The sequence below is a fragment of the Python bivittatus genome, unplaced genomic scaffold (assembly GCF_059951505.1).
Source record: "Python bivittatus isolate LINGU-HERP-01145 unplaced genomic scaffold, Pbiv_v1 ctg000680_np1212, whole genome shotgun sequence".
Taxonomy (NCBI): domain Eukaryota; kingdom Metazoa; phylum Chordata; class Lepidosauria; order Squamata; family Pythonidae; genus Python; species Python bivittatus.
Window position 1 is genome coordinate 5,972,450 of NW_028277095.1, and position 26,548 is coordinate 5,998,997.

General features: G+C 45.7%; 1 protein-coding gene across 1 annotated transcript; it reads right to left on the reverse strand.

The window, feature by feature from the left end:
• Positions 1-14: 14 nt before the first annotated feature.
• Positions 15-22,149, reverse strand: AP3M2 (adaptor related protein complex 3 subunit mu 2). Its single transcript, XM_007443106.4, has 9 exons — positions 22,007-22,149; positions 18,405-18,753; positions 14,495-14,666; positions 13,369-13,506; positions 12,523-12,608; positions 11,850-11,983; positions 10,567-10,774; positions 9,117-9,261; positions 15-7,654 (listed from the first exon to the last, which is right to left on the reverse strand). The coding sequence occupies exons 2-9, from the start codon at positions 18,675-18,677 to the stop codon at positions 7,554-7,556; spliced, it is 1,257 nt and encodes a 418-aa protein (XP_007443168.1). The 5' UTR covers positions 18,678-18,753; positions 22,007-22,149; the 3' UTR covers positions 15-7,553.
• Positions 22,150-26,548: the final 4,399 nt, after the last annotated feature.

Sequence of the window (26,548 nt, forward strand, 5' to 3'; positions counted from 1 at the left end):
ATGCCCACAGCTATATCAGGATTGGGGTGGGTTCTTGGCTAATAACCTGCAATTCTCAGTTTAACAGCAGCAACCGGGACTGCTGGGATAGAAGTCACGAAGCAATGTGGTCACATGACATCTTGCTTTACAACTGCATCGCTTAGTGATGGAAATTCCTGTCCCAGTTGTGGTGGTAAGTCAAGGACTACCTGTACTCCTGATGTAGAACTGCAGCAGAATTGAGGGTGTGCTGTGAACTCCCTCTGTTGGGTCACTCCTTCAGTTGTGCTCTAGCCATGTATTTTCCTTAGTCAAGAGGCAACCCCCAAATTGGGATTCTTACATCAGTAGCAGCAGTCCTTGGATTGCAGATAATTATTCCTCAGACCGTGCCCACTGGAATACCCAGCTATGAGAGGGCCTCTCTCATTTTCAGAAGACGAATGGGTCTGCTTTGATGCCAGAGCCAGCATCTTTCCTCTCTCCCTCCATTTCTGATACATCCATACTATGGCTGTTTTCTTCAAAATTTCCAAAGTTTACTGTTGACTCTGCTACACTACACTACAATGCTGTCCCATGGTATGGACACTGCCTCGTTGAGTTAGCAGGATTTCTCTTAGCAAGGTGCAATCCTACACACACCTGAAGTCCACAGGAGTTACTCATGAATCTATTCAACCTTCTTCTCTGTAGAATTACATTCAGATCAAACCAAAGTCTTACAGAGTTAGTGTCTTGTTTTCACAGGAGCCCATCAGATGTCTCCGGGATGTCCACAAGGAGCACAGAAAGACCGTAATAATAATAAACAAAATCAGACCGCATCCCTTAACGTTTCTACTATGTTCAGAACAATGATAACCCCAGAGGTTAACACAATGATAAATAACTGCCAGCATTCACTTGCACGTTTTCCTCCTTTCGGAAATAACTTCACACAGCAATTTAATCTCTTGGGTCAAAGATCAAAGAACCACATTCCTTTTAAATTACCAGGTCCATCAGCCCAGCCAGCATGGTCCCTGATCAAGGGAGCTTCATTCAGCATCTAGTGGGCTACTAATGTCCTACATCTTCCTCAGGCTACAGGCCCAGAGCAAGGCATCTGAAGGCTGGCGTGACCCTAGGTGCAATTGTGTAGTTCCTTGGGTGTGGGGTGGAATGGGGGGAAGAGATCACAATCCTAATCTAAATGTGACCTCAGCCTTCCCAAACTGGTGCCCCCCAGATGTGTTGAACTTCCCCTTCCAAACTGCCAACCAGGATTCCTATGGAAGTTCAACCTACCAGAAAAAAAGGGGAACCAGGAAGCAAGGACTTCTCCCACCTGCATGGAACTTGTTTGGACATGACGGGTAGGAGAAAGCAGATGTTCTCCTGCTGTCCAATAGAAACAGGGATCTCAGTTCACAAAGAGAGGCAAAAAAGGTATATCATTGCATGACCTGCTTTGGTGTGACTGTGCTGGCGGCCGGCATATGCAAGATATGCTTGGGTTTTGGAATGGCTTCCTCTATTGATAGAGCAAAGAGGAGATGTGAAGGCAGAATCAAAGACACCCAGTTGTGAAATGTAACCCATGGGCTAGATCAAGGTCATGACAAATCAGGGCTGACTGCTCTGCTTCAACACGAAGCTCATACAGAGTTTGCACAGCATGCTGAGCTACCACTTAACCATGGTTTATTGAACTAATCACAGTTGACTGAAACAAAGACACTGCCATAAAGTATGGCTTACATGCCACCATGGCTTGGCTTGTACACATTGAATTAAACAAAGCACATCATGTGTCATTGGCCTGGCACCAGCAAGACCCCAGTTCCAGCCCTCCCCCAACCACAGAAGCCCCCAAGGGACACTCTCTCTCTCAGCTCAACCTTTCTCACAGGATGGCTTTTGTAAGAAGTGGGTTGTAATGGTCTGTGGGAATGAGCTTGGAAGGGGGAAGGGCCGCAGCCAGGGCAATGGTCGGATAAGCTGCAGCTGAGTCCGCAGAAGGAATGGGGGGTTGACCCTCCCTAGTTTCTTGGATTGTAAAGGCAAAGGGGGAGAGATGTACTTTCAGACTTGCAAGATTTTGTTAATGTAACCTTACAATAAAGTAAGGGTAGTACTTCTGGGTGTGCTTCTTGTCTGGACTACCTTGCAAGGCTGACATCAATCTTGCAAGTCTGAAACGGTCCCTTCTGAGACATTTGCCACCTCCCCCGATTCCTTCTGTGGACTCAGCTGCTGCTTATCCAACTGCTGTCTAGTTTGCAGCCCTTCCTCCAGTCTTCCAAGGTCCTTCCACAGACCATTACATGGAAGGGAGTCCTACATACAGTAATTTCAGCTCCTAGAGCTTCTAGAGATGGGATATTAAACTGAATAAATAATGATCTAGTACATTGCAAGTTCCAAGCTGACATTTATGTGTGCACAACTACTCAGTCTGGATTCGTTATGTTACACTAAGCCATGGTTTATTGAATTCATAGGTGTGGTTCACATAACACAGTAAGCTATGGCTTGTTTAAGGTACAGAGGCTGGAGCTGCAGAATGCATGAAGACCAATCCAAATAAACCATAGGATGGCTTAGCACATATGTGAATCCTCTCGTTACTGGGATGCCATTAGGGCTCAGCCAATGCAGGTAGGGTGAATGAACTTCCTAAGGGTGGGGCCAGCCATCTTCTCTTCTCCCACAGTCCCTGCACATGCTTGGAAGCTGTCAACTCAAGCCCTGGTTGATGCTGGGAACCACTAATGGTTGCTGGGCCAGGATCAAATGTCTCTGCCAGGTTAAATGCTGCAAAGTGGAGGGAAGGGATTTCCCTTAGGAAGGACTGCTGTTGAAGCATCTTGTCAACAAGGAACTGGGATGTAACAGCAAATTCCAGGCCAATGAGCAACCTGGGCAAAAAGAAAACAGCTAGGATCCAGTAACCAAAGTAAGAGTAATGATTAGTAAGAAGAAAAAAAAAATAAACCAACCAGATTGTCATAAATTAGAGGAAGCTTGTTAAGGACAATGCAGAGAGACAGCATTCAGGGTGCTGAGTTAAGATGGAGGGGGGAGCAAGGGACACACACATTCAGTTCTCAGCCCCTTCGGTGGCATGAAGTTCCCTTTAGCCTATCTCTATCTGCCTTGCTACACACTGGCTGTGTTCCCATGACGGGCTTATCTGAATCATGTTTATTCTGTTTGCTTAATTTTCTGGTTTTGCCCTGAACGATCAGCTAAGTGCACCAGCCAAGTGCGCACATCATGTTAAGTTCACTGCAATGTGGTTCAGGATGTTTTCCAAATGCAACCATGTTTAGTTCATTGAGAGAAGAAGCTACAAGGGGAACACCATGTGCTTGGTTGTTCATTGTTCTGAGGGAATGGCAGAAATGGAAATGTAATAAATAAAATGCAGGGTTGTATCAAACCAAACTCTGGCAGGGCCAGAAGTCAACCAAAGAGTTTTATGAGGTGTTCTCCATTTCAGAATACAAAATTTGACCCTTAGAGCAGGACTAGGGAACTAGAACTCCACTACAACTCCCAAACACCATGTCTGGTGACAGCCTGGCTATGGCTGATGGAAACGGCAGGTCAGAACATATGGAGGAACCTAGACAGGGGGAAGCTCCCTGAAACAGCTAATGGATTTTCCAAAGACCAGACTTGCCACAGGATGTTGGAATTTTCAAGGTGAAATAGAAGCACATGCTAAAAGTGGAAGACTTGCAGAATATACATCCATCCATTGGATTGGATTTATATTTCAGAATATAAATCCAACCCTAGATATTTAATGCCAAATGGAAGCAAGAGTTGTCTTGCTGGGTCAGAAGAAGGCTTAATTCATTCTGACTCCCATCTCCCACCCCTGCCAAAAGATTTCTTTTGCTTATTATTTCAGTGTCTATGCCGCCTTTCTGCCCCCTGGCCATTCAAGTCAAGTAGTGACCATCTAAAAATAGAAGCAATTTTTAAAGACAATAAAAACCATCTACAATTATTAGCCCATCCAAATGGCTGGGTTGGATAGAAAGATCTTGAGCTCTTTGTTGAAAGTGCAAAGGATGGAGGCTGAGGGCAACTTCCAAGGAAGTTGTGGCTTGGGAGAGTCGCAAAAGCCCCTTTTCCACATATCCAAAGATTGGGACCAACAGAGTCAGGCCTATCTGTGGGAGGCCAAGAAGTTTGTCAAGGCCAAAAACTTGCTCTCACCCTGGTTATCCAGAAACTGACCCTTGCGTCCCCAACCCTGGTCATGAACACATCTGGATATTTGCAGGCCCCTTGGAAATTAACCACTCATTTCAAGATGGAGGCTCTGTGCAGAACTTCTGTGTATGACCCATAAATCTGTCCTGATTCCTCAAATTAAACAAGGCTGCCTCTCTTCAGAAGTCCCTTTGGCTGGTCCATGAAAACCATGATATCTCTTGGGCTTGCATCTCCACCTACTGCGCTGAAGAAGAAGTTGCATCCTCAGGAGGCTGTGATGCTAGGAAGACTGCAAGAATCATCTGTCTGAAGTCCATGTCTTTTGCATCAAGGCAGGTGGCACCTGGGAAAGGATTTTCCCTCTTTGGTCTTTCCAGGTGACACACCAGACCCCTGGTAGCATGTTTTTTCAGCATTAAGAGACAGGGTTTTGTTTTTAATTTGCCTGGACCTTTTCATGAAAACCTGTTTTGATGGAAATCACCCTAGTACCACCACTTTGAAACAATTGGCCCTTAATGTTTTCATGCTTTTATATTAAATGGAATCAGCAAGGGGCTGCCTCTACACCCAAATTGGCACTGCGTTTAGAAAACAGATAAGGAGGATTCAGGCACCATCTTTCCTCCCTTCCAACTCCAAAGGGCCAAAAAAATTCAACCTGCCCCTTCAGCTACTTTAGCAAATCATTGCTAGATCTTTGCAGAAGTAGAGCATTTGAATATCCAATTTTTTGTGTGTAACCTGTCATCCTTCCCTCCCCTTCCACCCCGCGCCCACCCCAGGAGAAAGTTCCTCATCCCTTTCCCACAGACATGACACCCAGCCCTGGCGGGCAGGCATCAGATAGTAAAAGCAAACTACTGTCCCAGCTACTGGGTTCCTGATCCTCTTCCAAGCCAGCTTCATTAGTTGTTCATACTTCTCTTCATTAGATCCCAAACACTAAATGGCTAAAAGGGGCTTTATCGATTGTTCAGGACACTAAATATATTCATATACTCCATCCAGGCCATGCAGAAATTCCATGGGTGTTTTTGCTAGGCACCATTTCTCTCAGTTGAAACGACACCCAGAAGCCATACAAGACAGGCTGCATTGAAGCAGCAAGAGGCAATCTTTGCTCTTCAGATCCTACTGGACTACAGGTCTCAACATCCCTCATCACTGGCCATGTTGGCTGGGGCTGGTGGGAACTGGGTGAGTTCAACTGCATTGCTCCACAGCAACATCCTCAGGCTTGTAAGTCAAGGATGCTTAACTACACATATACAGAGAAGAACATATTATAATCCTACACTTGAGAAACTTCCTTCACTCCCCAGTTCTCCTTCCAAGAAGAGCGCAAGCTGAGAGGGAAGGAGCAACAGCCAGTCACTGGGCAGAGGAGATGGTAGGAGAAGAGCCAGGTTTGGTGGCAAAAATTCAGAAGTAGCACCTTTTCCAACCAACAAATTTTATTCAAATTTTGTCTAAAAGACAAAAGCTGATGCCTTTGAATAAAATTCGTTGGTCAGAAAGGGAGCCAGCAGACTCCTGAATTCTGGGGCAGAAGAGAGAAGACTGGATGTCCTTCTGAATCCTTTGAACACCCAATCCAGAAGGTGCTAGATTGGGAGGCCTGCAAGATTCTCAGACCATAACACAAAGAGAGGGGCCAAAGAAGAGCTAATCTAAAGGTTGACCGGGAGATGCATGAAGCCAAAAGAAGAGACATCTCAGACGAACAGCTATTAAGAACGCGACATCAGCATTTTCCAACCCAGTTAGATCCTGAACACACCTCATTCAAAAAATGGGCCTCGTTATTATAAAAAGGAGCTTATGCCCTCTTAGCCTCTTCAGTGGAAATGAAGATGACTGTCAGCCTCAGATGGATGCTTTCTAAAAAGCGCAGGCTTTTAAAATTTTCTAAAATGCAGACAGGCACACCCCCTTGCAATGGCTGAGCCATCATTTCTTTCCTGTCCTGCAACATCATTCCAACTCACACCATCTTTAAGCAAAAATAAGAAAATTGAGTGGCAAAGTCCACATGCCAAGAGTGTTTTGGCACAGTCTGCGTTGGCCAACCTGACCAGCGGATCTTGGCTCCAAGTTTTTGGAGTGTTTAATGGCGCTGGCCTTCCACAAATGAGCCACCCTGCCACATGACATCCACCTGGATTGGCCTTGGGTTTTCCTCTCAATGAATGAAACAGGAGAGGGCAGCCCAGATCAGAATGGAAACACACCCAGCTCTGATCTAGCTCAGACTTAAGGGGGGCAACACCCTGAAGCTCTAAGAGAGAAGTTGCACCAAAAAAAGGACCAGCAGCCTGGCGTTGAGAAGACATGCTGGACTGCAATTCCTATTCACTGGGAGAAGCTCAGGAGACAGCAGCTGTACACCCAGGCAGCCAGGGGGCACCAGACTGGTGAAAGCAGATCTATTTGTATATCAGCAATGCACGTCAGAGAGAACAGCTGGCAGTGCAACATGCAAGCACATGCAGATGAGGAAGCACAGCCCAACAATTAGAGTGCTCCACCCCTCAAAGCCCAAACCGCTGCTACCCCATTCCTTTAGTAGCCATCGCATTAAATAGATATTTGTACATGGCCTTCTCGTGACTATACCCCCCCCCCGAAAGAAACTCAGATAGGGAAGAGTTTTCAGAAAGCTGAAGATGATACCACAGATGTTACGTTCCAACAGGATATATGCTCGTGTTTTTTGCTCCCGTATAACTGGAGCAAACTCACTTCTCAAGCTCTATCCCCAAACCTGCAAATCCTCTTTATCACCATAGACAACAGCCAGGGCCGAGCATATTTACATGGGTCTGAAATGCCACTTTTAGATCACCAACAACTGTCTGAGGAAAGAGTTGTCTCTTTTCTGTTTCTGTCCAAACGGACACATTTAAATAAGGCAGGGCTGAATGAAGACAGGGAGGGGAATAAAGACCTTCTGTTGGACCTTACATGGGCATGGAGCTCTTTTCCAGCCAGAATCCCGTACAATAAGCAGGAAGATTATTCAGGGTTAGATCTCTCAAGCCTCTCCTTGTTGGGATTCTCCGACATCTCTTCTGCTGCAGCTCCAGCCGGCGAAGAGCCCAGCCGCCACCCACGGCCCAAGGGACAAAAGCACAGCGTCTGCTGAAGCTGAACGCCAACAAGCCTGAAGGGAAATTGCTGCTTCTCCTGCTTGCTCTTTGTTGCCACCTAAGAGCTCCAATATTTGAGGAGGGGCTGGCCCAACCAGGGGAAAAGTTGCCTGTCTCAGAAAAAATCCAGATGGGTCACACCAAGGAGCAACCATGAGGAAGAGGAGAGCAGAGGTGGAGTAGAAGACCTGGGCAGAAGGTCTCTTAGGTCCGGACTTGGAACTTCCCAGCCTTGGTCATGTACTTGATCCCTTTGAAAGGTTTGTACTTCTCTCCATACATGTCTAAGCGATTCACCTTCAGACCTGGAGTGGAGGGAAAAGACGAGGCGAGAAGGTGAGCAAGGACGGAACACGTAGGAAGTGACTGCAAAAACAGATGACTTTTCAAAAATGTTCACCCAATTTGTGGACAGAGAAATTGAGTGGATAATTTTGAGTGGAACTTTTTCAGAGGAGGAAGACAATTCCCAACAATTTCTCACAATTCCTCCTTAGCACCAACAATAGCAATGTGACTGAAGTTCCCTCTGAGGTCTTCCCATGGGGTTTAATGAAACTGTAGGAACCGAGGGAGGTTGCAGATCCTTGGAAAATGATACAAGGATTATTCTTCCTTATATGTACCCTTTGGCTACCCTGCCTCTAAAAATGCAAGAACATAACACTCCAAAAGAGATTTTTCCCAATATTCTCTTCTGAAGGAAATTTTGAAAGCAAATTCTCTTTTACCAAACTGAATAAGAACTGATTAAAAAATACAGGAGATGGACTTTTTGGCATAAAATAGAAAAAATGAACTTATGATTTATGGTTTTGATGATTACACAGGACAGATTATAGAAAGAAGAGAGTCGTGATGTAACTTAAGAGAAAGGGATAAATTTATAATTATATTTATAACTGCTGTAAAGAAGATCGGAAGCCACTTCTTTGCATCTTTTTTCTCTCTTTTCTATTTTTCTTTTACTTTTACTTTTTTTCTTGCACTTTTAGCTTTCTCTTTGATTTTTTTCTTTTTTCTTCCTTTATATACGTTTGTATTAGTTTTTACTTTCCTTTTTAAAGCGTTTAATACAATTACAAAAAAAAACCAGGGGAATTATTCTGCCCAGTGCTAATTTTTATAGGCATATGGTCTCTGCGATATTGGGGGCCACAGAGCCAAGTGAAGGAAATCCAGCCAAATGTTAATCCGTGGAGGTTTTCGTTTACAGGTAAATGTGGGAAGCAGCAAAGGATGCACCACTGATCCCTGCGAATCTCACAGCCCAGGGTGGTCTTGTGGTCTGAGTCCTGCCCCCATTTTCAATGGTTTTGCAAGGCAGGGCTTTTTCAGTGGTGGCATCCGTGGTTCAGAATGCCCTAGGCTGGCCAGTCCTGCCTAGTTTGCTGACCACATCTTCCACAAAGGGGAGTACATTTTTTTATCAGTAGGTTGTTACTTAAAAAAAAAAAAAATCCAAAAAAATCCATCCTGCCCACAGTTAGGGAGCTAATTGTTTACAGTGTTTCTCAGCCTTGACAACTTTAAGACGGGTGGACTTCAACTCCCAGAATTCCCCAGCCAGCAAGGCTGGCTGGGGAATTCTGGGAGTTGAAGTCCACCCGTCTTAAAGTTGCCAAGGTTGAGAAACACTCGTCTAGTCTATCTTTCATGATGACCTTCAATTTGCTTTGCTTTATCCCAATTTGGCTGAGAGGGTGCTTTAAAAGAAGTTGGGGGGGGGGAGAAGAATGACAGTCACGGAACTGGAGGATCACAAACCAGAGATTGCCAACTGCTGGATTTTGAACTGCAGGTTAATGGTAGGGTTCTCATCAGGCTTGGAGGCTCCTGCCTGAAGACTCATGGTCCCCTTCAAACTGGGCAGCTTCTGGGGGTTGATTTTTCCCACATCCCACGTCAGCAGCTTTGCGGGGAAGGATGGAGAAAGAAAGAGAAGACAAGATAGTTCACAGTGAATTAATCCTACAGAAGGGATTGGAACAAACCAGCATAGCTTGATGTGACAAAACATTGGGACCTGCAGAAACTGGGCTTTGTGACACCAGAGGATTTGCCGATCCCACCTGAGTCTTCTCCAAGTCTTCTCCAGACTGGGACACTCTGAATGTGCTTCATCTGTTTGAGGCTGCTTTGATCCTACTGTACAAAATTACATTTATTAAACTTTAAGTCCCCGCCTCCCCATTTAACTGACATTTTAGCAATCAGTAAACTTTTAGCACAGTCCTCTATGTTCTCTCAGAAGATCCTTGCTGCAGTCTACCGCTGACTCTAAAATAAATTTAGATAAACAGCTTTAGGCAATTACATTCAATCGATAATTTTCAAATCAGTTCAGTTCTCTTCGAAGTCAGGCTTGCTACATATATTTGGCAGCCAGGATAAGAAATTGCACAGTAAATATCTCATTAAGTTACTCCTCCTAGCAGCCAAATGAGTTATTGCTCAGCAATGGAAATATTTTGATAATAGCTCGATGGAGAGGTGGCATGAAATGATCTGGTCTTTCAAGCTTTGCTTGAAAAGTCCCTGATAATGTCCATTGTATGATGAGGCAAAGTAGCAGATCGTTGTTTTTCAAAGAATGGGGGGATTTCATTGTTTATATACAAGATAAGCATCCTGGTGATACCCTGTCTCAAAAACGAGGGGCACCGTAAAATGGACTAGCATTATTTAAGTTTTTGAAATTTATTTTAAAAAAAGGATAAGCACCATTACTTGATCAAAGATGCCCTCCCTATCAAAGACCCCTCATCTCTGGAACATGGAGGAGGCCCAAAAGAGGTTGTTATGGAACAGGAAAATCCATTTCAGAATCTTTCTAGTGCTAAATGGCAGGGCATCAAACAACAAAACCGCCATAGCTAAATGTTTGGGTCCGTCGTAGGATGCGATCTCCTCTCCTTGAAGGGGTGGAAGGAGGTCCAGGGGAGCCAAACGAGGTCCACTCACAGTTCTCATTTTCACATTCCCGTTCAAAGCTTCCATTTGGGAGTTATGATTACAACACCGATAATCCATCTTCTCTACTGACAAGTCTTCATTTACCCCCTTCCCCCGAGGGAGCCATCCCACTAAAAGAGGACTGCCCTCTCCAACAAAAAGGTTCCAATGTTCCTTCTCTGCCTCACTCAGAAGATGGGAGAAGAGACAACAGGTGGATCATCCCAAGAACCAGACTTTGCTGCAGGTTCTACCTCCTCACCTTTGTGACAGGATCAAACGTGTGTGTCCCCTGTGAGGGTGTGAGAGTCATGTTAAGGACTCCTTTGGGCATCTGGCTGGTCACCAGGACCCCCTCCACGGTCTTCCCCATGGTCTGTTTGGGCCCCACGGTGATCTCAAAGCGGCCAAGGGAGCTGCTGTCTCGGAAACTGATGTTGTGCTTCACATAGACCGGGATGGCCACTAAGCTGGGAAAAAAGAAGAGCTTGGTCACGGTGAGGGGAGCCGTAGCCCGCCAACCCCCGGTTTGCATGGCAGCAAGAGCAAGTGGAAAGAATATGCATGGCGTGAAGACTGGGGAGCTGTGGGCATCCTAAAACTATTGGCTGCCTGATGTGGAATAACTCCCATAACAGGCAGAGACCACCTGGTGCTCATGGGCATCCAACTTTCCACAGACACCTCCCGTGGTGCTGCCAGGCTCCTTGCCTTGCCTGATCTTGATTTTGCTGTTGAAATGTACAACAAGGTGCATCAGAAACTGCCCTGTAGTATCACCCATCATTGTTATCTCTCTTTCCCAAATTGTCTTTTTACGTTAAGAAATAAAAATGACAGATAGCGGCAGGCCAGGGCTCTAATCAGAAGCGTGCCCCACCTGCAGAGAGAAAAGGTTGGGGGAGGGGGAAGGCCAGGAGGGTGATAGGCAGTTTCCTGAAAGGAAAGGGTTAAGATAGGTGGAAGGGGCAAACTCACCAGAAGGGCCTAAAATCTGGAAGAGGTGGGACGTATGAACATTCTTGGATATGGTCCCTGCCCAACCAGAGGGTTTGCCACTAAATGCCCATCAATCCCAGCAGCTTCGCTACCTCACAGAAGGGGCCTCTTTCCACCCTGTTGCTCTGCTGAGATAGAAAGCGTTGCACTACGGCACATTTGGGACACTCGTCCAAAGGGACTATAACAGTGTTGTCCAAACTTGGCCACTTTAAGATGAGTGGACTTCAACTCCCAGAATTCCCCAGCCAGCATGTTCCCAATTGGGAACAGTATCAAGCGGTGGGAATCAGAACGCATCCTGTCCTTTATCCCCCAGATGGCTGGCTGGGGAATTCTGGGAGTTGAAGTCCACTCATCTTAAAGTGGCCAAGTTTGGACAACCCTGAACTATAAGAAGAAGACGGGATCGATGTCGGTCCTGGGCCTTGCATGAAGCCAGAGGCAGAATTCCACAGTAGAAGACTCCATGTTGAGCTATCATTTTTCCCTTACATAAAGGGGAAAAGTCCAAGACACTGGAAGAACCAATCTTGCAAAACTTACTTTTGAGCGCTGACGTGATAAGAGAGCAAGCGGAAGTTCCCATCTGGGGGGATAAAGGACAGGATGCGTTCTGATTCCCACCGCTTGAAACGCACACAGGGGTGGAAGCTGACATCATCGAGCAACCGGGGGTTCTGAAACAAGAAGGAGGAAAGTGTGTGAAGTCCCGTGGCAGGTGATGCTATTCCTTTGTTATGAAGGAGCCTGATCAGCCATAGTCATACTGTGTTGTTCTTTGGTCTTCCTTATAGCTATCTCTTTGATACTGTTCCCAATCCCCATTTCAAAGACTTAAACTCTTCCCATCACCCTTCCTCCCATAAGACCCTTCCCCTATTTTAAAACAAAGCGGCTGCATCTCTCACTTGTAATGTCCACCTTCCAGAGTTGTTCCTAATTTCCATCCATCTCTGCAGGCCAGGAAATAAACTCTTGTGTAACCTCAACATCCTCCAAGAGATGAAGAACCAAAGTCACCCACACCAACTTGCCTGGACTCATGGCGGTCATGCAGAACACGAGTGCTCTGTTTTGACGGCTTTGTACCCCTTGTGGGTAGAGCAGACTGGTTTCTTATTTTGGATATGGCCACCATGATGGTTTGCTATGGAAGGGCAGCCTGGGAATTTACTAAAACTGGTGTGCAAGAGAGGTCTTTCCTCTCTCACTTTACCATGAAGGAGAGAGTGAGGTCAGGCATCCCAGTCAATTTCACGCAGGCATCGATCACCCCTTGGATTTCAGCCGTAATTGTGGAACCTGCCACAGAAAATAAATACCACATGGGTCAGGAAGGACATTGGGGGCAGTCTAGGCTGACCTAGATTATTCTTTTTAAAAAGGTAAGTTTAAGTATCTTGGCAAAGCAAGACTACCACCCATTAACTAATTAAGGTAGTGTTTCTCAACCTTGGGAACTTTAAGATGTGTGGACTTCAACTCCTAGAATTCTGGGAGTTGAAGTCCACACATCTTAAAGTTCCCAAGGTTGAGAAACACTGAATTAAGGGAAGTAAACTAGAAAGGAGAGCCAATGTGGTGTAGAGATGAAGATGCTGGAGGAGACCCAGGTTCTAGTCCTGTCGTAGACACAGGAGCCAAATGAACGACTTTGGGTCAGTCCCTGTCAGCCCTAGGGAGAAGAAAGATGCTGGGTCTCCTCTAGCATCTTCACCTCTACACCACATTGGCTCTCCTTACTTCCCTTAATTCAGTGTTTCTCAACCTTGGGAACTTTAAGATGTGTGGACTTCAATTCACACAACTTTAAGATGTATGGACTTCAACCCAAAATGTTGTCAAGAAAAGTGGACAAATCTACTGCTGGGATTTGTCCAGGCAGTTGCCAGGAGCCAAGGCTGACTCGAAGGTGCAAAATAAACATAAACTAGAGATAGGAAAGGCCATATCAAACAGAATACACAGCAAAGCACAAAGGCTTTGGTTTCCCATAAAATGCTGAGATTTCTGCTTTCTTCGGCTGAGGGCACCATCACCTTGAAGAGCTGCTGCAGAATACCTGACTTGTCGATGATGGCGTCTATTTCCTCAATCACATCAAAGTAGGCTTCGTTGTTGGTGTACTTCACACTGGTCCGTCGCCAGGGGACCACGGAGAGCTGCCCTGTAGGAAGCTGCTCTCCCACATTGGTGCTTCCTGGGAAGATGAAGAAGGGAGTAAGAAGCTAGAATACGGTCCAAACAAGTCAGTTTGGCTGCAGCAATACAATACGACCAAATGGTGGCCACAAGCATACAATCGAAGCCCTGCTCCTTCTTACGTGTGTCCCAAGTCACATAAAAGCAGGTAGGCTTTAGCCATGCAATCATGGCTACAACCTTGCCCTTCTTGACACACACACACACACACCAGGTGCCCCTGAAAGCAACCCTTTGGTTTCAGATAGTTTGTCCAACCAGCATGTTCTCTTAGAAACATCAGCCACCAAGCAGGAGCAACTCTATTTGTATGGACCTTTTACTAATATAAATGTGCAGTTTGTTACTCTGAAGCTTTCTATGGGTTCCTTGTTTTTTCTCTCCTGTTTTCCAACTCTTTAAAATCACAACAAACCCCAAAGAAAACAAAGCAACGGTGGATGCGCTGTTGTACATCCAACACCACCTTGAAAATAAACAATAGTAAAATAAATATTCAGGTGTTTGGCTGAGGACAATGCTGGGTTTTCCTCTTTCGACCTCACCCTAATGGGTCCTCCTCAGCACAATCCAAACTGGTCTACTCAGAATTAAGTCCCATTTAATTTAATGGAATTTATTCCCAAGTAAATATGTGTATCATTAAGTTATGATTTTATTAACCATCTTTTGCTGAATAAATTACAATTGTCATGCTAACTCAAAATCAAACAAATCACTGATTGCTTGGTGGGATAGCTGAACCTAGCCTTTCTTTCCATCTTATACAATCAAACAGAAGTCCACATAGGCTGTGTTAGTGTAACACTCTACCTCATGCTGAACTGAATCATGGTTTACGGAAGTAACCCAAGAACTTAGGTATGCTCCACACACTTCACCATAAACTAACTACTTAGGCTGAGTTCAACCAATCCCATGAACCACAAATCAGCCAACACCATTTTAGCCTAATGAACTATGGGGGGCCAGTCACAACCATCTACCTGTGATTGTATTGACAACTGTCCGGAGGATTGTCGGCGGCTTGATCAGCTCCTTCAGAATATTGGACTCTGTTGCCAAAGGGAAACCATTGTCCAGCATCTCCTCGAGCACCTCGTAGACCACCACTACATTGTCCTTGATGACAACCTCGGAGCAGACTCCAAAATAATCCTAGGGAGGGTGGGGAGAAGCAACATTAACCAGCCCTCCATTCTGGAGTCAGCTGCCTCAAGAAAATCTTGGAGAGATTCCCTAAACCCCCAGGAATTAGGCGAGAACCAAAATTATAGATGGCCTCCAAAATAAGGAAATATGAGCCATGGTTCAGAAAGGACCGTCTCCTGTACAAACTCAGCAGAAACAAAAGGGGGTGGGGGTGGGGAATTGCACTATGGGACTACTATAACGGCTGGAAATGGCCCATCCCATTTGGGACGGAGAACACATCCTGTTTTCTGCTTCAAAGGCCACAAGCAGCATTTCTCATTTTACAACCACCAGGAAGTTCCAACGGTAACCAAAAACCAGGAACATGTATAATAAAGGAGTCCTAGATAAGCAGCCTTGATTTTGTTCCCCTCATCAAATTGCAACTAAGAGCTCAACGTAATTTCATACAGGACTGTAAGAAGAATGGAACTATACTGTATGTAAGGGGGTAGGGGGAGAAACTGGGGAGACTCCAAGAAAAACAGACATATTCATTTAGAACAGTGTTTCTCAACCTTGGCCACTTGAAGATGTGTGGACTTCAACTCCCAGAATTCCCCAGCCAGCATGCTCAAGAGCGGAAAGACCCACAATGGAGGAACAGTTGGTAAAGATGATGGAACTTGCACAGATGGCCAAATTGACTTCTTTGATCAGAGAAAAGGCAATATCTACATTTATGGCTGACTGGAAACCCCTTACAGACTTTTTGCATGGAACAGAAAAAAAAAAACTCTTATGATTTGTGGTTTTGATGATTAGGAAAAAAAAATTAGATAACAGAAAAAAATGAGCTGTTTTTGGTAACTACAGAGTAAGAGAGAACTTTGTAATTAGGAAGCTTCTTCTATTTTGTTTTTTTTCCTGCACTTTTGTCATTGTTCTCTTTGTTTCTTTGTTTTCTTTATTCTGTATTAAAGTTTGTCAGTTTTTATCTTCTCTTTAAAAGCTTTAATAAAATTTATTTGTGTGTGTGTATATATAAAGAAATAAAAATAGTTAAGTGGAAGGAAAGTATGAAAATCCTCCCATCTAACCCTGGTGCTGATCTGGACTCTCCTCCTGCCCCCGCCCCCCACATTCAGGGACAGGATTTCTATTTTAAGTTTAAAATTTCTTCATGACAGAGAGTGGGGCAAAGGAGGACAAGAAAGGAAGATCTGAAATCACATGTAATTTGGCCTTTACCAGACAGCACTCACTCCGTCCCATGATCAGCCAAGCCTTCAAGAAAACCCCAAATGGCTTTTCCATCACAGTCTTATGCCATCATCACCTTCCCCAACGGGGCACCCCTAAGTTGGGTGGCACTACCCAAGGTCTACGATGATGGGCATTCCAGTCCAACTTGCCTGGAGGTTCCAGATTGTTTGGATTGGACACGCAGAAACACGTCAACGTCCATAAACAAGGCTACCTTAGACCAGAGAGAATGCTAAATCCTGATGCCCAGAAGCTGCTGCTTGAAACAGCTGCTCTGCGTTCTTCGTGGCAAGGCCAGTCCTGCCTTTATGCTAATCACCATCCCTGGGCTCAAAGTACTCATATGAAATGTTGTGCTCAGGGTACCTTCATTCTGCCAGACAGGCTGATCAGGTAGGGCAAGTCTGAGCTGTATTTGCTCTCCCACTTTCCCTTGGTCGCATACCAGGCTCTCTCCTGAAAGTGCCACCAATGCAATAGTGTGGGAAAAGGGCACCATACGAGACACTGGCAGGAAGGGATCGACAAGTTATGATGGTGGATACACCTGCACGGTTGAAGCCCTACTCCTTTTCGTACAAAGGTTTGCACATTAAAAAGGGGTGGGGCTTTGATTACATGGGCACAACCAGCATCTTGACTTTTTTGACACACCAACACACCCCCATGGACACGCCAGCACCATGCTTGAACTGGTTCATACACTAACCCATATTTGGATTATGGTTTACTAAATAAACCACAGTGGCTGGGTCTAGGGTAAGAGTGCTGTGACCCAACCACTATGGTTTAGTGGCTAAGCTATAAATCATGGTTCAGAAACCAAAATGTCTGAGGCCACAGAGCACACTGAGCAAAAACCAGACAAACCACCTTAGGACACAGTACATGTGAACCCAACTGACTGCTTAGCCCAGCTCAGTTTTAAGCTGTTGCCACACACTCATTACTGTCCGCAAACGTTTTTGCTGACCTAGAGTATCCTACTTATAATGGTTTAGAGCAGTGTTTTTCAAACTTGGCAACTTTGAGATGTGTGGACCTCAACTCCCAGAATTCCCCAGCCACCATTCAAAGTTGCCAAGTTTGAAAAACACTGGTTTCGAGCATAACCACAATTTCTGGAATTCCCAGCCAGCACTGGGCTTTGGGCAACAAGTCTGGGCAAAGTTGACAAGCCAACCATCTCCTTACGGAACCTGAAGCTCAGGAGGAGTCATAAAACAAGAATTTTCTCCAGCGGGCAGACAGAGCCAAATTTTCTCCAAAAGATCAAAAAGCAAGCAAAGAAACACCACAGTGGTGTCCACAGGGTGTGGTCAGAGGGTCAAGATGGCGGCCACAATGTTGTGGTCAAAGGTCTGCCCATTTTTTTAGGCGCATAACCGACATCTGCAGACACCTGAGACACTGAGCTGAACCACAAGTGAACTCCCCTTAGTCCTCCAACATTGCGGGTGGTATGAGAATACTGGTGACTAGGGCTGCCCTCAGATTAGATACTTCATAGAGTTGTTTCAAGGACAGCACATGGGCAAAGTCTGTGCCTGCATGTTAAGATCTTCAGAGAAGAGAGAAATGGTAGAACTAGAAGGAAATGGGTGGTGATACCCTCAAGCTATGATGTCTTTTGCCTGCACCAGCTCAGCTCTTCTGACAAGTTAGAATTCGATGCAACATCAGAGGTCCTTATTTCGACTGAACGGGCTGCCCGAAGAAAGCAGCGGTTGAAGCAATTCCTGCTGCGGCCCTTTCTATGGATCACAACGACAACTGCGCGTTCCGTCCACACGGAAGGATTTTTGTGCCGAATTTCAACCAGTTTATACAAGTGCCCCTCCAAACTGGAAACAACAAAACGAAACAGGCACAATGCCTTCTGGCTCCAAATATGAAAAAGGAACTAGTTTTGCTGATTTATGACTAAGTTGGTCATGTGAAACTAATCGTGTAGCAACCCACGCCAAGCTAAGTCCAAAGAGTCAACCAGTTACATACAGCAATTGATTGAAATGAACGGTGATTGAAATTAACAAGGTAACAAATCTGCAAACAACTAACTGAGTAAAGCTATTTATTACTAGTGCCAACAGCAATATTTTTGGCCAGGACCTTGAAAAGGCCTTGATCGGTAGCCCAAAATCTGAAGAAAAATGTTGCCACTTCTTCCCTACTGATATTTTTTTTTCACGGCAGCTCTATTTTGGCAATGATTCCTCCTTATACCGAGCAGCGTTAGCAGAAAGCATCGGGCAGTCACATTGCATAACCCTGCATCAAAAGATAACACGTGATTTAACATGTGATTTCCCCAAGTTCTCCTCCTCGTAGTCACGGTTAACCACAATTCAATTTCTCCCATTTTGTCACTGCTGGATGCACGTGAATTTTATCATCCACGCTTCTGCATGCTACATTTTTAGGGGCCCCCTTCAGAATCCCTAAAAACCAGACTGGCGGGCATTAAATTCTAAATCCCACAAATATTTCACCTACCTGAAAAGTATCCACCACCCGGTGAAGGAACTCAATGACGAAAAGCGGTGGCACTTCTGTTTGGATCACGGCCACGAAGAAGATCTTGTGCCGATACACGCTCAGAAGATAATGGTGAGGGGTCGGAATCACCGGGGGCACATTTTCAGCCTCCGAAGCCCGCTCCTGGGCCTCGAAGAAGTAGTCGCAAACCGAACGGCTGATCACACTCTTCCAGTGTTTCTCCAGGAAAATGTCTCCGGAGGAGTTAATGAGGAAAAGGCTGTGAATCATAGCTGGTCCAAGAGGAGGCCCAGCGCTGAGGACCCGTCGCCAACCACGAGATAATCTGCTCTATGGCACCTCAAATCTAAAAATCAACACACCAGCAAAGGACATTTCTTACGTCTGCTGTTCCCTTGAGGTTCTCCACGAGCTTGCAATAAGCTCAGGGAATGCAGCGCAAGCCGATTTACAGTCGCCGGCACGATCGTCAGCAAGAATGTGGGGCAAGCAAATGCAGGACAGTGTGGGGAAACATTACTGAGGTTAGATTGCTGTTGCAACATCAGAGGAGAAATTTGAACAAGCGGGCCAGCCATCGCAGAACTGCTGGTGTGTTTCTTCTCAGGTGCTATGAGGGTTTTGCCTTTTGCTTTAAGGACTCGTGCCGGGAGATGTAAGTGAAGACAAAGTCATCTTAGCGGCAGCCAAGAACTGGCTTAAAGAGCAGCTTCTGAGCAAGAACGCCAGGGCACGAGGTCTGATTTTCGAAACAGGGGCATCCAGAAAGAGGGGCGTGTTAAAAAAAGTCAAGATGGTGGCTGTGTGCAAAAAAGAGGCGGGGCTTTCATCATGTGGCCGTGGCTGCCATCTTGACTATTTTTGATATATTCCCCATGGATGCCCGTTTCAAAGAAACAGACTTTTCTGATGATACTCTACAAATAGATGGTGCTGATCCACTCAGTAAATTCAGAAGCATCCGTTGTCTTTTGACCCTGTTTATAGCTGGGAATACATACTGAAATCATTCATTATTTACACGGACCGGGTTAGCGTTTTTGGATTTCTGCCTGTTTAGCCAAGGCTATTATCGCATTCAGGAGAATGATGCGCTACAGCAGGCCTCAAATTTTTGCAGTACTGCAACCCCGTAAAGTGATAAATTAATTGCAGTGATGCCGCCCCCTTGAATAAATCTGATGATTTCGTTGGTGTTAGGTTAGGCGAGGAAACAATATACCACTTTTAATCATTATATTTTAATCCCTACAACCTATGAGTTCTCCAACTTTGCAGTAGACCAACTGCCCAGCGTGGGGCCAAAAGGAGGATCAGAGCCAGGGTGAGTTTTGGCAATGGTCTGAAGCCCGATCAGTTGTTTTTTTTAATGTGACCCCCCCCCCCCCCCCAGTTGCTCATAAACTCACAAGAAGCCTTGACCAAGTCTTGACCAAAATTTGGGACCCGCTATAGTGCGTTATTCTCCTGAATGCCATAATAGCCTTGGCTAAACAGGCAGAAATCCAAAAACGCTAATCCGGTCAGTGTAAATAATGAATAATTTTGGTATGTATTCCCAGCTACAAAAAAGGTCAGAAGATAATGGATGCTTCTGATCAAGAACTTCTGATGACCGGAGAACTTGAAGACCTTTCCATGCCTTCCTCTCACCCCATCTTCTCCTTTACAGTCAAGTTAACTGTTTGATCACTTGAGGGTACATCTCATTGCACCCACGTGACACCTCTGCTTTGCAAGCCGCACTGGTTCCCAGCAGGTTTCCAGGTACAGTTCAAGGTGTTGGTTGTCATCTATCTAGGACTACACGGCTCAGGACCTGGCTATTTATACAACTGCCTTTCTCTAATTTCTGCCTGTCTTAGAAGAGCTGACAGGGTGGGCGTGCTCCAGGTCCCTTCAGTTAAACAATGCCACCTTGTAGGATACCAGAGGTGTGCTGTCTCTGCCCCCATTCCTGCCCTCTAGAGCAGTGTTTCTCAACCTTGGCATCTTGAAGATGGGCGGACGTCAACTCCCAGAATTCCCCAGCCAGCTTTGCTGGCTGGGGAATTCTGGGAGTTGACGTCCGCCCATCTTCAAGATGCCAAGGTTGAGAAACACTGCCCCGGAGCCTTAATGAGACCTATTTTTACTAGATCCATATCCTATCTTTCCTGCTGGAACTCATCAGCAGAAGCAGCACTCCCATCTCCCATTTTTTTCCCCCTGTAACAATGATCCTGTGGGGTAGGTTAATCCAAGAGAGAATGACTGGTCTCCAAATCATCTCATGAGCTCCCATGGCTGGGGTAGATTTGAACGTGAGTCCCCCTGCTCTAGTCCAACACCTGATCCACTACACCACCCTGATTCGCCTTTAAAGATTAACCCGCTTGGTTTGTTTAATTATATCCCCTTTTTTTAAGAAGCTCAAGGTGGAATTCCTGGCACAATTTTTTACCACCACCACAGCCCTGTGAGGTGGGTTGGTCCAATAGAGTGTGACTGGCCCAAAGTCATCTAGGAAGCTTCCATGGCTAAGGTTCAACCTGAACCTGGGTCTCCCCAGTATTAGTGAAACACCTGAACTGCTAAACTCCTTCCACAGTTGCTGGATGATCTTAGGAATCTGAGCCCCCACATTTATGCCAAACATCCGCAACTGAGAAAGGCAGTATATCAATAGACTAAACCGGGATTAAACCATTTTCTACCTCCAGGTGGTCTTGATTACCACCCTACTAAACACCACCCTACTATTTATTGCTGTGCTGAACACAGCTGGTGCGAAATGAAGTCTAAACATCTGGCAAAGTCCAGGTTGTTTCCATCCGGATTCAACCATCACACTGCACAATGCTTCAGGTTTGCATCTAAAAAATGCATGAACACAGCACCTGCCTGTGACGCCTTAAAGCAGCTGTGCTTTTCTAGGAAAAGCAAGGTGGGGACACTCGAAATATCTTTGGGGAACTGGATTCAGAGAGCTCCAAAACACCACAGACCTTCTCCGCAATAGGAGTGTTCCTGTTGTTGCGAGGCAATGGGCGCCAATAAGACTGCATGTTTCTTTTGGCCAAATCCCTACCCCCAAACCCTAGGTGGTCCTGGACCCTATCTCAACACTTTCAATACTCAATACCCAATTTTGTATCAATAATACTCTCCCGATACTTTTCGATTCTTCTAGAATATCTTTCTGACGCCCCCAGAAGGCCAGCCCCCCCCCCTCCATTCACCCTGGTTATCCTCCAGCTGGGTTTACCCACTGCACAAAGCTATAATGTGGCTTGCTGAATTCTGTGTGGACTCAGCCCCTCCGGTTTATAAACCAGGATTCAGAGCTTAGCACATTATGCAAAGCCAGCCCATGGTGGCTTATTAGCGGGTGTGCAAAGCCAACCTTATTCAGGGAACCGCGATAAACAACTCAGTCTGGCGCAATCTATGAACCAGGACCTGCGCCTCCAGAACCCAGACCCCGAGCCCCCGTCAGATCGAGACGCTCCTTGCAAGGGACCCCCACGGATCTCAAGCCAGGCAGGGGACCCCCAGGCCCCCTCCCCAGCTCACAGCCTCCAACGGCCGCCACCCACGAGCCCCGCAACCCTCCTCACCTCCTCCGCATCGGAGCCACCAGCTTCCTCAAATAAACCGTGATGGGGGGGGACAGATCCCTCGGAGGCCGCCCACCCTCGCCGTTGATTGGCCAGCAGAGGAACCCCCCGCCCGCCTGCCTATTCCGTGTCGCCGCCGCCGCCGCCGGTTCCTGACAGCTCCGATTGACAGGGCTGGTGGCGCTGGGGCGGGGCGGAGCCTCCTAATTCCGCCCGTCGATTGGCCGGTACGTCCCGGCATCGTCCCCGAGTGGCAGCCCGGGCGGCCGGTGAACGCTGAAGCGAGGGGAAAGCGGAACGCGGGATTGGCCGGCCTTGAAAGGCTCGCGCGAGCCAGCAAAGGGCGGGATGCCGCGGCGCCCTAGCAACGGCGCGGTTGCTACGCGGCCAGCCGAAGCTCCCCCTCCGTTCGGCGCGCGGCACGTGACTGGGAGGGGCCGCGCGTGCGGGCTTCAGTCAGGCGCTTGCCTCGGCGGGAGCGGGCGTGTTCCGTGGCTGCTTTGAGCTCTTCCCGGGTCGCAGTGGCGACCCTCCAGTCCCCGGTAAATAAAATAGTAAAATAAACCCAGCAGCCGCAGGAGGAGAGACGGGCAGGCGTTGCTGCTAAGCAGTGTTGGCGTTCCCACCGCACAAGCCATCTTGGGTTTGTCAGAGGCAAACCACGATGGCTGGCTTCGCCCCACAAGCAGCCCTCCAAACTTGCCCGGGATGTTAAAATGGCCTTATTTGACCAGGGGGAAATCAGGGCTAGCAGAACTGAGGTTTAGCACAATAGGTGCAATTGGCTAGGGGGCTGTTGCACCCCCCAGATACATCCTAGCCCAACCTGAGATCTTCCCAATTGCTCCAGGTTACACTTTTCATAATTCACCGTTGGGAAGGGTCTCCGTTTGGAAGAGCGGCATAAGCCCTTTCCGTTACGGAGTTTGCACCCTGCCTAACCACTATTGGTTGCCTTAGCCATGATCAGATGAGTTCACCCAACGTGTGAAACTCTCCTGTGGCTGACAGACCACAATAGCTGGCTTTGCACAAACCTAGATCCAACGTGAAATGAGTAATCACTATGAATATTTTGCTTTATCTTGTTAAAATGTAAATGTGCCATTTAAAGCAGGGTGGGTAGTTGAACTGATGTGGTCTCTGGAGTGTGGCTACCTTTTAGTGCAAAACGTTTATTTGTGTTTATTCACACATTTATACACTGTCCTTTGTATGATTTTGGAACAACTGGCAGATCCCACAATGCAATAAAAACAATAAACTGAATAAAACAGCCACTATTAAAGAAATATAACTGAAGGTTGTTACTTGGTTTGTGATTGGTCCACAAATTTATGCAACAATACATTTGTTAGTTTTTAAAGGGCCGCAATGCTTTTGTTAAATTTGTACCACTAGTTAAAAGAAAACATCTGGTTAACAAGCGTGTGCCTTCTTATTCCCTCCACCCGCTTTGACTCTCTAACCAATAAACCAAATAAATAAATATAAATAAATAAAACAAAGGTCTATCTATCACGTAGTTCAAATCTGGAGCGCTTGCTGCCTAGAGAAACAAGGATTTGTAATCAAGGAGTTTTGTGGTCTTGCAGAAGAACCTATCATTTATATCATTTCTATTGCCTGGATTCACATAACATCCTAAATTAAAACCTAACAAACCACAATAGAGCTGAATGTTAGTTACGTCTGAAAGACTTAAAATGGCAGCAAAGGGTTAAAAAAACCCAGGAACTCTATGCAGTCACTTATTGGTCAATCAAGTTTTTGCAGCCTGAATCTTTGACCCTAACTTAATGCAATGTGTGAACTAAACATCAGTGTGGAAAGGATGGTTGTGAAGATAGGGATGGGGCAGAATCTAATGCTGGGGTGGGGAATCTGTAACCTTTCCTGTTTCGGAGTTAGCTTAAGACCTCACTGTGAGTAACATAATACTAGAATATGCTCCAGTTATAACATTCAGCCTTTAATTCCAAACAAACTGAACTCCAACACATTGACCACTCTGACACCAGGTTGAGAAAGGCTGTTAGAACGTAAGAATAAGAACATAAGAATAACCTTGGTTTACTCAGACTAAGACTGGGTTCACACATGAAACTATTTAGTTATACATGGTGCATTGAAGAAATTACCGTTCACCCTGCCCACGAAATCATAAATCATGATTTATACACTGCAGTGGTTGAGTTCTCACGACACACCAAGCTCAAACCAAAACACATTATATCTTAGCATGTTGGCTGGGTGGAACCAAAAAGTCTTTTTTCAGTAGCATCCCACTTCTCACAAGCAGAATATTTTTAAATATCTCCCACTCTTACTTTCCAGCAACGGATAAGCTCGCTGAAGGGATTTCACCGAACTTTCGTGACTAATACTCCTGTGGCCTCCTCTATCGATTTAGTGAATCGGCTTTTAAAACCATCTGATCTCGTGGCTGTTTCCCCATTCACAGAAACATTGCCCTATCTTATACACAGAATATGGAGACGATTTGTCTGTTCTAATTCCGTTAACGGTTTTCTTGGCTGATTCCACATCTGAATAGCGTAAAAACCTTTTTCTCTGCCTACTTGCATTACATGCTGTAGAGTTTATAAGACGGAGTTGTTATTGCATAAGCTGTCGGATATCACAGTGAAGTGGACTCAGTGAACGTTTTAAGATGCGTTGTTCTTGTTGCAGATGTGCAACAAGACTGCTCTGCCCCAGCCACCCTTCTGAAAACTGTTGCATATTTTCTAAACCTATGTCAGGTTTCCTATTCTTGGTTTGCTAAACTAAAAAGCCGCAAAGGCTACAACTTTTCCAAGTCCTGATTTTGCTGCAGGACAGATTTTTTGTAGCGTTCCGTGTTGGGTCTCTTTGGTCTAAGAGGGAGAGAAGGAGAAATATTATCAGGCTTTCAAGATTATATTATATATATTATATTATAGCTTAGATCGGCGGTTCTCAAAGTGCTTTCTGGGGCCCCTGGGGATCCCCAAGGCCCTTTCAGGGGGTCTACAAAGTCAAATAAATATGTTCAAATGTCTCTGTTTTAATTTCTAACACAGCAGGTACTGATAGATATAACCCACATAAACCAAAGCTCTTTGGGGCTCAATCATTGTTAAGAATGTAAAGGGGTCCCAGGACCCAAATGTTTGAGAATTGCTGGCCTAAATCAATAACACAGAATTCTAGTATTTCTTGTGGTGTCTGTTTCCTGACCTGGTGTATCTTGAAGGGTCTCTTGATACAAGAGACTTGGCTACTCCAGAAACAAATTCCTGGAGAGGGGAGATTGGTCCCATTGCCCTTCTCAGTTTCTAGTGCAGTGTTTCTCAACCTTGGCCACTGTAAGATGTGTGGACTTCAACTCCCAGAATTCCCCAGCCAGGCTGGCTGGGGAATTCTGGGAGTTGAAGTCCACACATCTTACACTGGCCAAGGTTGAGAAACACTGATCTAGCACATTGCTTGTGTGCAGTGAGTGCTCCAAAACATCACAGTTTTTTCAAGGATGACCTTTTCCATACTGATTCATGAATATCCACCACCATCCAAGAACCTAGATCTTCTGAAAACAAAACAAAAAAATAACATTAGTCACCGGGCAAGTGTTCCATGACCGAATGGATCGGATTAAAGGCTGCTGCACATTTTCACTGCCTTGATGGTTGCAAATGGCCGCATTGCCTGGCAAGTCAAACATCATCAGCCCTGCCCTTTTTTTTTTTTTTTTTAAAGGACACGATGTTCTTGTGTGGGGGTGGAAATCCTTCAGGCCTTAATGCAGAGCCTTCAGCTGCTGGGAGGAGCAGAGAACCAATTCAGGTCTGAATATGGTTAGACTTAAAAAGAGAGTATTGAGTTTAGATGGAACTGGCAGCCAGTGCAACAAGGAGAGGCAATTTGGTGGAGTGGTGAAGGTGCTGGACTAGAAACCAGAAGTCCATGGGTTCTAGTCCTTCCTTGGACATAGCAATGGTCTGGGGGTGGGCTAAGATCTACCTGCAAATGAGATGTAAAAAGTAAGGTCTTGGTGTGGTATTTTCTGTTGTAGGAACCTGCTAGCTCAGCTAGGTGACGGCCTTGTTGATCTTGGCTGATCTCAAAAAATTCAGCACAATTGCACCTGCTAATATTTAGATGGGAGACCACTAAGATGTCTCAAGGCTGTAGGCTAGAGTGGGAAGTTCAAAAAACATTCCAGGAATAGGGAACGGCAAGCCCATTCTGTATTGCTGCTGAGAAAATGAGATGGACACCACCATGAAGCCAGCAGGAGAAGCTTGACTTAAAGACTTTCCCTTTTTGTTATTCCAATATATTCTCCTTGTTCAACCTTCATAAAGAAACCATGACTCTATAGCAGTCTCTCTTTCATGCAGAGCTTCACCAACGTTGGATTGACTTACTAGCCAGCTATTCTGTGTGTTTGCCACCAGTTCCTACTCCTACTTTGTTCTCTGGGATATATGAAGAGCCCCAGAGAAAGGAAAGGAAATGGCGTCTGATACTAGGATAAGATGAGAGGAGGGAAAAAAA